The 10288-nt window shown below is 49.8% G+C and overlaps 1 protein-coding gene across 1 annotated transcript; it reads left to right on the top strand.

Moving 5' to 3' along the window:
• Window positions 1-5715: 5715 nt before the first annotated feature.
• On the top strand, window positions 5716-7347 carry LOC147971117 (uncharacterized). Its single transcript, XM_087523832.1, has one exon. The coding sequence runs from the start codon at window positions 5716-5718 to the stop codon at window positions 7345-7347; it is 1632 nt and encodes a 543-aa protein (XP_087379958.1).
• Window positions 7348-10288: the final 2941 nt, after the last annotated feature.

Below are 10288 nucleotides of genomic sequence, written 5' to 3'. Positions count from 1 at the left end.
GCTCGATGGCCCATTTGGCGACTCGTCCTGTAGCTTCTCTGTTCTGAATAATGTCTCCCAAGGGGGCAGAACTTACCACAGTGATAGGGGTGACCTTGGAAGTATTGCTTCAGCTTCCGGCTTGCCATGAACACCCCGTAAACAAGCTTCTGCCAATGAGGATATCTTTGCTTTGACTCGATGAGTACCTCACTGACATAATAAATCGGCCGTTGAACCGGATGTTCCTTACCAGCCTCCTTGCGCTCTACCACAATCGCCACACTGACGGCTCGTGAATTAGCAGCCACATATAACAGCAAAGGCTCTTTGTCAATGGGAACCGCAAGAACCGGCGGCTCAGATAACTGCCTCTTCAAATCCTCAAAAGCAGCATTAGCGGCATCACTCCAGACAAAGGTGTCTGCCTTCTTCATTAATTGGTACAGCGGTAGGGCCTTCTCACCTAACCGGCTTATGAACCGGCTCAAAGCGGCAACACGACCCGCCAATCGCTGAACATCATTAATACATGCCAGCTTAGCCAAAGAAGTGATTGCCTTAATCTTCTCCGGATTAGCCTCGATGCCCCTGTTTGAGACCAAGAATCCCAAAAGCTTGCCTGCAGGCACACCAAATACACACTTCTCTGGGTTAAGCATCATTTTGTAAACCCGGAGATTGTCAAAGGTTTCTTTGAGATCAGTTATCAAGGTTTCCGCCTCTCTGGATTTCACTACTATGTCATCCACATAAGCATGAACATTGCGCCCAATCTGATCGTGAAGACAATTCTATACACACCGCTGATAAGTTGCCTGGGCACTCTTGAGCCCAAACGGCATAGACACATAGCAGAAGGCTCCGAACGGGGTGATGAAAGCCGTTTTCTCCTGGTCCTTAACTGCCATCTTGATCTGATGATAGCCAGAATAAGCACCCAAAAAACTCAAACGTGCACAACCTGCCGTAGCATCAATGATTTGATCAATACGGGGGAGAGCAAAAGGATCAGCCGGACAAGCCTTATTTAGGTCCGTGTAATCCACACACATCCGCCAGGTGCCGTTTTTCTTGAGTACGAGCACCGGGTTAGCCAACCATTCTGGGTGAAAAACTTCAACAATAAACCCAGCTGCCAAGAGTCGGGCGACCTCTTCTCCTATAGCTTTTCGTCGCTCTTCATTGAATCACCGCAGAAATTGCCTGACCGGCTTATACTTCGGATCAATATTAAGAGTGTGCTCAGCGAGTTCTCTCGGTACACCCGGCATGTCAGAAGGTTGCAAAGATGTCTCGGTTCTCACGGATGAACTCGATGAGCACGCTTTCCTATTTAGGATCCAAGTTGGCACTGATGTTGAATTGCTTAGATGAATCGCCTGGAGTGAAATCAACAAGCTTAGTCTCTGCAGCCGATTTAAACTTCATGGCCGGGTCATGTTCCATAGTCGGCTTCTTGAGAGAAGTCATATTTGCCAGGTCAACGTTATCTTGATAAAATTTGAGCTCCTCTGCTGCACAAACAGACTCGGCGTAAGCCGCATCGCCCTCTTCACACTCCAGGGCCACCTTTCGGCTTCCATGCACAGTGATGGTACCCTTGTAACCCGGCATCTTGAGCTGTAGATACACATAACACAGCCGTGCCATGAATTTGGCATAGGCCGGCCGCCCGAACAAAGCGTGATATGGACTCTTGATTTTGACCACCTCAAAAGTTAACTTTTCCGCCCTAGAATCATGCTCGTCTCCGAAGGCCACCTTGAGCTCAATCTTCCCCATAGGATACGCCGACTTACCGGGCACCACTCCATGGAAGACGGTGTTGGAAGTCTTTAAATTCTTGTCAGTTAAGCCCATGCGCCGAAAGGTCTTGTAATAGAGGATGTTGATGCTACTACCTCCATCCATGAGTACTTTGGTAAACTTATAACCACCAACTTGCGGTGCCACCACTAGGGCCAGTTGACCCGGATTATCAACCCGGGGAGGGTGATCCTCCCTACTCCAGACAATAGGCTGTTCCGACCACCTCAAGTAACGAGGGACTGCCGGTTCAACAGAATTCACAGCCCTCTTATGAACTTTCTGATCACGCTTACACAAACTTGTGGTGAACACGTGATACTGCCCACTGCTTAACTGTTTTGGATGGCTCTGATAACCCGACTGCTGCTGCTGCTGACCTCCTTGACCAGACTGCTGTTGATTATAACCACCCTGGTTTCCCTGAAAACCGGATCCTGAACCACCGCCCGGGCCATGAAAGCCGCCGGCTCCTGAACCGCCGCCTGGGCCTTGATTGCCATCAAATGTGTTAGAATTCTTGAAAGCTTTCATGATTGCGCAATCCTTCCATAAATGAGTCGCTGGTCGTTCCCGGGTGCCATGTTTCGGGCAGGGTTCATTGAGTAGTTGCTCGAGAGACAGACCTGACCCACCAAACCGGAGTGGCTTTCCTTTGCGCTTCTGATTGTTACCCTGTGCATTGGCCACAAATTCCGGGTTACTGTCCGCCTTACGCTTATTGCCTCCTTGACTCACCGGGTTATGCTGCTGACCCTTTCCATTACCGTTCTTCTTTCCCTTCCCTGTCTTTTCCTCATCAGACGCGGGATCCTTGGTACTATCAGAATCGACATACTTGACTAAAGCCGCCATCAGCGTCCCCATATCGTTGCAATCACGCTTAAGGCGCCCCAGCTTCTGTCTCAGAGGCTCAAAGCAGCAATTCTTCTCCAGCATGAGAACTGATGAGCCGGCATCCATCTTGTCAGACGAATGTATTATATCCTTGACCCGGCGCACCCAATGAGTCGTAGATTCACCTTCTTCCTGCTTACAATTTGTCAGATCTACAATTGACATAGACTGCTTGCAAGTATCTTTGAAGTTCTGGATGAAACGGGCTTTTAGCTCTGCCCATGAACTAATGGAGTTGGGTGGCAAACCCTTTAACCAAGAACGGACCGTTCCGTCCAGCATCATGGTGAAATATTTAGCCATCGCCTCATCACTAACCTCTAGCAGCTCCATAGCCATCTCATAACTTTCAATCCATGCTCCAGGCTGTAAATCGGCCGTATAATTCGGCACCTTCCGAGGCCCTTTGAAATCCTTGGGTAGGCGTACATTACGCAGAGCCGGTACCAGACAAGGAACTCCTCCGGTTCTAGTAGCAACTCCCGCTTCAACGAAAGTCGTCGGGTAAGCCGGTGAGTTCTGTTGGGCTGCTAGTTGAGCCGCCAGCTGAGCCGCCCGCTCGTCCTCCTGGCGTATCCGATCCTGAACCAGGTTATACCCGCTGGGCTGGTTCCGGCGCTGAGCATTACTTGACAAGGCCTCTGACTCCATGTGTCTACTGTAACTCGGGCTCCGATTTTGACGAGGCAGAGCTAACCAGGGCGGAGGAGTCAAGTAAATCCTATCCCGGCTGTAGGAGTAGGTTTCTTGCTGAGCCAGGGCTGTTTGGACAAGTTCTCTGATCTTCCGGGTTTCCACCGCTGTCGGATCATCCCCATCTACCGGGAGAGCCGCCAAATGTGCTGATGTTGCGATTAAGTTCTCCATGGGGTTGGAGAAGTGACCCTGCGGTATTGGTACGTAATTGGGCGGTGCCATATTGCCGTGAGGCGGTGCCATCCCCTGAGGCCGGACTGGACCTCCCGCTCCGGATGTAATAATCTGATTCGCACCTGGCAGGTTACTTGGGCCGACCCCGGGTGTAGCAAAGAGATTCCGAGGATCATAATTCTGAGGTAAACGGGACTGAGTTTTCTGATGTCTCCTCCTCATTACCTCATTAGATGCGTTCAGGCTCAACGTGACCTGCAAGGCTTCTGCCTGAAGTTGATGCGCCTGTACGTCCAAAGCCGTCCGCTCTGCTGCTAATCTAGCGTCCTCAGCTGCTAAGGTTTCTTTGACCCGGGCGATCTCATCGCGAACCTGAGCCACCTCAGCCTCATGCTCAGATTGGTTCGCAGGGATGACTGTAACAGTTAACAAAGCCGTAAGCTTATCCATGAGATCCATCAGCACCTGAGCCGGTGAGCGCACGGGGCCTCCTGCCCCGGCTGCTCCTAACTCGGACGTTATCGCCGCTGAAGCCGTAGAATTTTGACCGGGTTGAGTACCAGCCATGAAGACTCCTGCCCGGTTTGGCGACTCTGAGAGGTCAGGAATAGTGCTACCATCGGAACAGCCCCCAAGCATGCCATCTTGAACTTGATACAGCGAATCTGTTGAGCCGGCGGATGAATCACCATCAGAGAGGATGGCCGGCTCACCATCACCTTCAGATCCTTCAGGAAGTTCACCTCCATGGATGCAACCCACAAAGGCATGCTTCACAACGGGTTGAGCTCGGGCGGGTTTCGCACGCTGAGCCGTCTCGACGAGGTCGATGCAGCTGTCCGGCTCAGGGCCCGGCTCACCAATTCGGCCGATGAAGATGTGAATTCCGCCAAAGGGGACCCGGTAACCGTACTCAATTGAACCGGCGTCGGGGCCCCAGCCTTCGCCGTCGATGTAGACCTTGCCGCGATGACTCTTGATCATCCGGCCGACTGCGTATCCCTTGAGCCCTTCGAAGCTGCCCTTCAAGAACTCGAATCCACCGTGCGCTGGCCCCACGGTGGGCGCCAACTGTCTTGGAATTGTCACGGCAGATGTCCTCTTGCAAGGACTTGATCGTGGAGCCATCGCAACTAGGAATCTTAAAGGGGTTAATCGGGACAAAGGACACGCTAGGTTTATACTAGTTCAGCCCCTTATGCTGAAGGAAGGCTTACGTCTAGTTGGGTTGGAATTGCTTGAGGTTTCAATGACCAGGGAGCGAGATACGCTATGCCCGGTTCTCGATCTCTTGTTTCTTGTCCTAAGCCGCCAGCGGGCCGTCCCCTTATATACACGGGTTGACGCCCTACGGCTTACAGAGTCCCGGCCGGCTCATAAACAGTGTCCGGCTCGGTGACTAGTTATTTTTACCTTACAATACAAGTTGCGCCCTCATGGTGGCTTATTACCATGGACCATAAATCGTCTGTGGGCCTTTAGACCCTTTACTGAACCGCCATCTTCACATCTTGGTCTCAGGCTTCAGATGGGCTTCTCTTTGCGTAACCCGGCCCCTCCTGGCCGGCTTACGTACATAATTATATCCCCAACAGCCTCCGAGCTAGGCGCCACACATGTAATGTGCAGCACCCGGCCCGTAGGCGCTGCACTGTGACTTATCCAGCGGCTTGGCCCCCCTCCCCCACTCCCCCCACCCCACACACCCCAACCCGAGCTTTGCCCCCTCTCCCACTCTCTCCCCCTCTCAAATCCTCTCCCAAATCTTGCAAATTTGAAGAATTTGTCCGTGGATTTCGAAGTCATACCCTCTCTCAAGGTAATCTTCTCCGATCCCCTTGTTTTGATCCAAGTAATGCTAGTTTGGGGAAACCCTAGTTTTGTTTGGATCTAGAGATTCGCATGGAGATGTGAGATCTTTGTTTGCCAATTTCCTATGATTAGGCTTTGTTAGTATGTTAGGGTTATTCTTATGGGTGTTCTTATGTTGGTGCTAGGGTTATGGTTAGGGTTAGGGTTATTGTTAGGGTTATGGTTATGGTTAGGGTTAGGGTTATGGTTAGGGTTAGGGTTGTTGTTTGATATATATATTAGGGTTTGTATTCCGTGTTAATCCTTAAATTAGTACTCATGGAAGCAGTGTTACGTTGTGTTGTTTGAATGCTTATAGGGATGGGAAGAACATGTGTGTTTGTTCATCATGGGGACAAAGACGCCTTCTTGAAAGGCAATATTGAACCGGATCCGGATGAGCTTGATATGGTGTTTGATAGTAGTCCTAGCTATGCGGAGCTCTTGCAACAAGTGAGGAAAGATTTGAATTGGATGGACCCTAGTGATATTGTTGAGTTGGAGGGAAGGCATAATGTAGGTTTTGGAATGCACATCCGTTGGAAGACAATGCGTATCAACTCGGAGCAACGTTGGGTTGCATACAAGGAAACGGTGGCCGATTCACTTGACAAGGCTCTTGAGTTATTTGCAACGAAGAAGGTTGATTCAAATTTGCATTTGGACTTGAACCGGAAACCCTCCCCTTTGGTTGCTAGTAGTGCCCCACCCTTGAAGCGAGATGAAATTGTTGAACCTCTTTTGACCCAAGAAGTGAGGCCAACATTGAGCCCGTTTACAAACAACCAAGATGAAGCTTTGCAAGAGGACAATGATGAGTATGCGGACGATGACAATGAAGTTGATCTCCATGACAACAATGTGGGTGATCTTGACAAATATCATTTGCAAGAGACAATGGACCATTCCATCCCTTTTTCCCGTGCATATGCATCGTATTCGGATGACAAAGGTCCCGATGAACAAGTTGATCAGGAGGGGTTCACGGTGAAGGAGGCTGAAGCTTTCGAGAAGGTATTCGGCCGGGATCACAAGACACCATTGTTCAAGGATGTTAGTCTCGCGGATGAAGCCGTTGTGGATGGTGGCAAATCTATATCTCTTGGGGTTAGGCCAAGCTCTCACCGTGATTCGGGAGACAACAAGAACCGGATTGCTAAAGGGTCTAAGTTCGAAACCTTGTTGGAATTGAAGATGTGGCTCGACAACTACTCGGTTACACATTATCGTCCACACAAGGTGGTGCACTCGGACGTCAATGTGCGCTACACGGTTGCATGTGCATGTGAAGATGAAATATGTCCGTGGATTGTGCGTGCAAGACCATGGAAAGGAGGTCCCGCTTGGCACGTAGTGAGTTGTGTGCCAACTCACATGTGCCGAGGCAAAAGGGTGGATGGCAAGATTGTGTCCCAAGACCATAGACAACTCACGTCCGAGTTCATCGCTTACAGGCTCTCCAACTCAATATCCACACTTCCAACAATGAGCGTCCAACATGTCATTGACCTTGTGAAAGCCATCTTTCATTACAAGGTGAAGTACGGCAAAGCATGGAAGGCGAAGCAAGCCGCATTTAAGATGTTGTATGGTACTTGGGAGGAAGCATACAACCGAATCCCTAGGTTGTTGTTAGCCATGGCCGCCACAAACCCGGGCATGGTTCATGTTGTCGAGCCTCATGGGCACCAAACAACGGTTTATGAAGGAAAGAAAGTCCGAGTATTTGGCCGTGCATTTTGGGTGTTCGAGCAATGCGTGAGGGCTTTCGAACACTGTAGGCCGGTCATCGCCATTGATGGCACGTTCTTGACCGGACAATACAAGGGGACCTTGTTGGTTGCGACAGCAAGTGATGCCAATAACCGGGTGTTGCCATTGGCATTTGCTTTGGTTGAGGCAGAGAACAATGACAACTGGGAGTGGTTTTTGCGCTTTTGAGGACAAAGGTGTTACCCGCTCAAAGAGAAATTTGTGTCATATCGGATCGGCATGCAGGAATTCTTAACGCGGTGGAGATTGACATTCCCGGGCATGCTCCGTTGCACCATCGATGGTGCATGATGCACTTTTGTTCGAACTTCTATAGGGCATGTGGCCTTAAGGAGTTGGCCGATGATCTTCAAGATTGTTGTCTTGCTTTCTCCAAGAAGCGGTTCGCCACTTTGTTGAACAAATTGCTCGCACACAAAAAACTTGATCACGGGGGTCAAGACTTTATGAATAGGCACATTCAACACCAGAACAAGTGGGCACGTGCTTTTGATGAAGATGGCCAAAGATACGGTCAAATGACAAGCAATATGGCTGAATGCTTCAATAGGGTGCTCAAAGGTGCACGTGGATTACCCGTGACGGCAATAGTTCAATACACATTTGACAAGATGAATGCGTACTTTCTAAAGTACTCGATGGAAACTGATGCACAGATAGCGGGTGAGAACCCGCACAAGTACAAGTACAAATTCCCACCCAAGGTTGATGAATGGTTAGAATTTCAATCACGAAAGGCGGACTCGGAAGAAGCTATATTATATGACAACGAAGAGTGGAAGTATGAAGTGAAAGAGCCAGGAGGAACCACAAACGATGGCCGGCAACATGGAGGTCGGGCTTTCAAGGTGTCTTTAACACAATGTGATTGCTCTTGCGGGAGGCCATTGTTGCTTCATCTCCCATGCTCACATTTGTATACCGCCGGTCGCGTTAGAAATGTGGACATCAATCACCCACGCACCGTGAGGGAGTTGGAGTTCTCAATCATGACGGTCAAGAAAACATGGGCTCCCCATTTTCACCCATACTTTGACCAATCACAATGGCCGGAGTACCATGGAGTTCAACTATGGCCGGATCCGGAGTTGAAGGTTGTTACACGGGGTAGACGTAAAACAAAGCGTTTTAGAGGCGACATGGACGGATGGGGCCATGGTGGCCGCCGCGAAGCGGGAAACGATCAATTCCAAGAGCCTCGTGAGAGATCCCGTTGTGGGGAATGCAAAGGTCATGGCCACAACAAAAGAAAATGTACGAAACCAAGGAAAAGGTCCAAGAAAAATGATGCAAGCACTAGCCAACAAGGAGCTACACAAGGGAGCCAACCAAGTGGTAGCCAACAAGTGCCAAGCCAACCAAGAGGTAGCCAACAAGTGCCAAGCCAACCAAGTGTTAGTCAAAGAGGATCTAGGCAACAAAGAGGTAGCCAACAAGTGCCAAGCCAACCAAGTGTTAGTCAAACAGGATCTAGGCAACAAAGAGGTCGGCAACTAGGACTTACAAGAGGCCGTGGTGGTGGTAGAGCTCGTGGTGGTGGTGTTGGCCGTGGTGATGGTCTTGGCCGTGGTGATGGACTTGGCCGTGGTGATGGACTTGGCCGTGGTGATGGACAAGGGCAAGGTCGTTATAGAGGAATGTTTGGATACCTCGATGGACCATTTCCGTATGTTGCTCACTAACTATAATGTTTCAAATGTTCTTGTTTTTCATATGTTCTTCTTTTTCATATGTTCTTCTTTTACATGTGCTTCCATTTTTTTTATTGTCTTTACTAACCATTATGTTTCACTCATTGTAGGTATGGCGGCTTCCCAACCCAACAAACCAACAATGAAGGAGGATGGCGAAGATGAGATGGCGGGATGGTGGGAGAAGGCTGCGAAGAAGATTAGAGAGGAGGATGCAGCCAAGCTAAAGAAGAAGGAAGAGGAGCTTGAGGAGAAGAGGAAGGCAAAAGAGAGAGCGTCAAATGCGATGCGCGCTAGGGAGCAAGCATTGGTGAGGAAATGCGAGGAGGCACAGAAGAAGCGTCAAAAGGATTTTGAAGAAGGAACCATGAAGCTTTGGGAAATTGCAGCTGAAAAAAAAGAGAGGGAGGATAAGATATTCATGGAGAAGGTGGTTAAGGAGGCCCACCTCATAAGGAAAAGGGAGGAGGAAGAGGAAGAAGAGAGGAAGAAGAAGGGAAAGGGGCCTTGCTCTACGCAATAGAGCTATGTCATCTTCAACTTGCTTGTGGACGATAATCGTGTTACCCTCTAAACTATGATCTTCGATTTGGTTGTGAACTACTATGTGTCATGAACTACTATCTCTCCTTCTCAATTTGGTTGTGAACTACTATGTGTCATGAACTACTATCTGTCATCCTCGATTTGGTTGTGATCTACTATGTGTCGTGAAGTAATATGTATTATGAACTAGTATGTGTCGTGAAGTACTTTGTGCATATGTTGTCTTCACAGTTCTTTGCTTGCTATGTGTCGTGAACTACTATCTCTCCTCATCGGAATATGTGTGCATGTGCCAAAAAATTTGCTAAGTACAAGTGCAACGCCTAGCTCTGGGGCGTTGCACTATACAGTGTGGCGCCTCGAAGCTAGGCGCTGCAGCGGCTGTAGGTTGCCAACACTTTGTTTGCTCTCTGCTTAGCTCAGCCCAGGAGTGCAACGCCTCAACGCTAGGCATCACACTGTATAGTGCAGCGCCTAGCGCTGAGGCATTGCACCCTTGGGCTGAGCTAAACAGAGAGCAAGCAAAGTGTTTGCAAGCTACAGCCGCTGCAGCGCCTAGCCTGGAGGCGTCACACTGTACAGTGCAATGCCTAGCTCCCGGGCGTTGCACTGTACAGTGTGACGCCTCAAAGCTAATCGCTGCAGCGGCTGTAGCTTGCAAACAAAATAGTTGCTCTCTGCTTAGCTCAGCCCAGACGTGCAACGCCTCAGGGCTAGGCGTCACACTGCATAGTGCAGCGCCTAGTGCTGAGGCGTTACACCCTTGGGCAGAGAGGATGCAAAGTGTTTGCAAGCTACAGCCGCTGCAGCGCCTAGCCTGGAGGCGTCACACTGTACAGTGCAACGCCTAGCTCCCGGGCGTTGCACTATAC

Source organism: Triticum urartu, chromosome 5A (genome assembly GCF_056163025.1).
Source record: "Triticum urartu cultivar PI428250 chromosome 5A, HENAU_Tu73, whole genome shotgun sequence".
NCBI classification, from domain to species: domain Eukaryota; kingdom Viridiplantae; phylum Streptophyta; class Magnoliopsida; order Poales; family Poaceae; genus Triticum; species Triticum urartu.
This window is presented reverse-complemented; position numbering and strand designations above follow the sequence as displayed.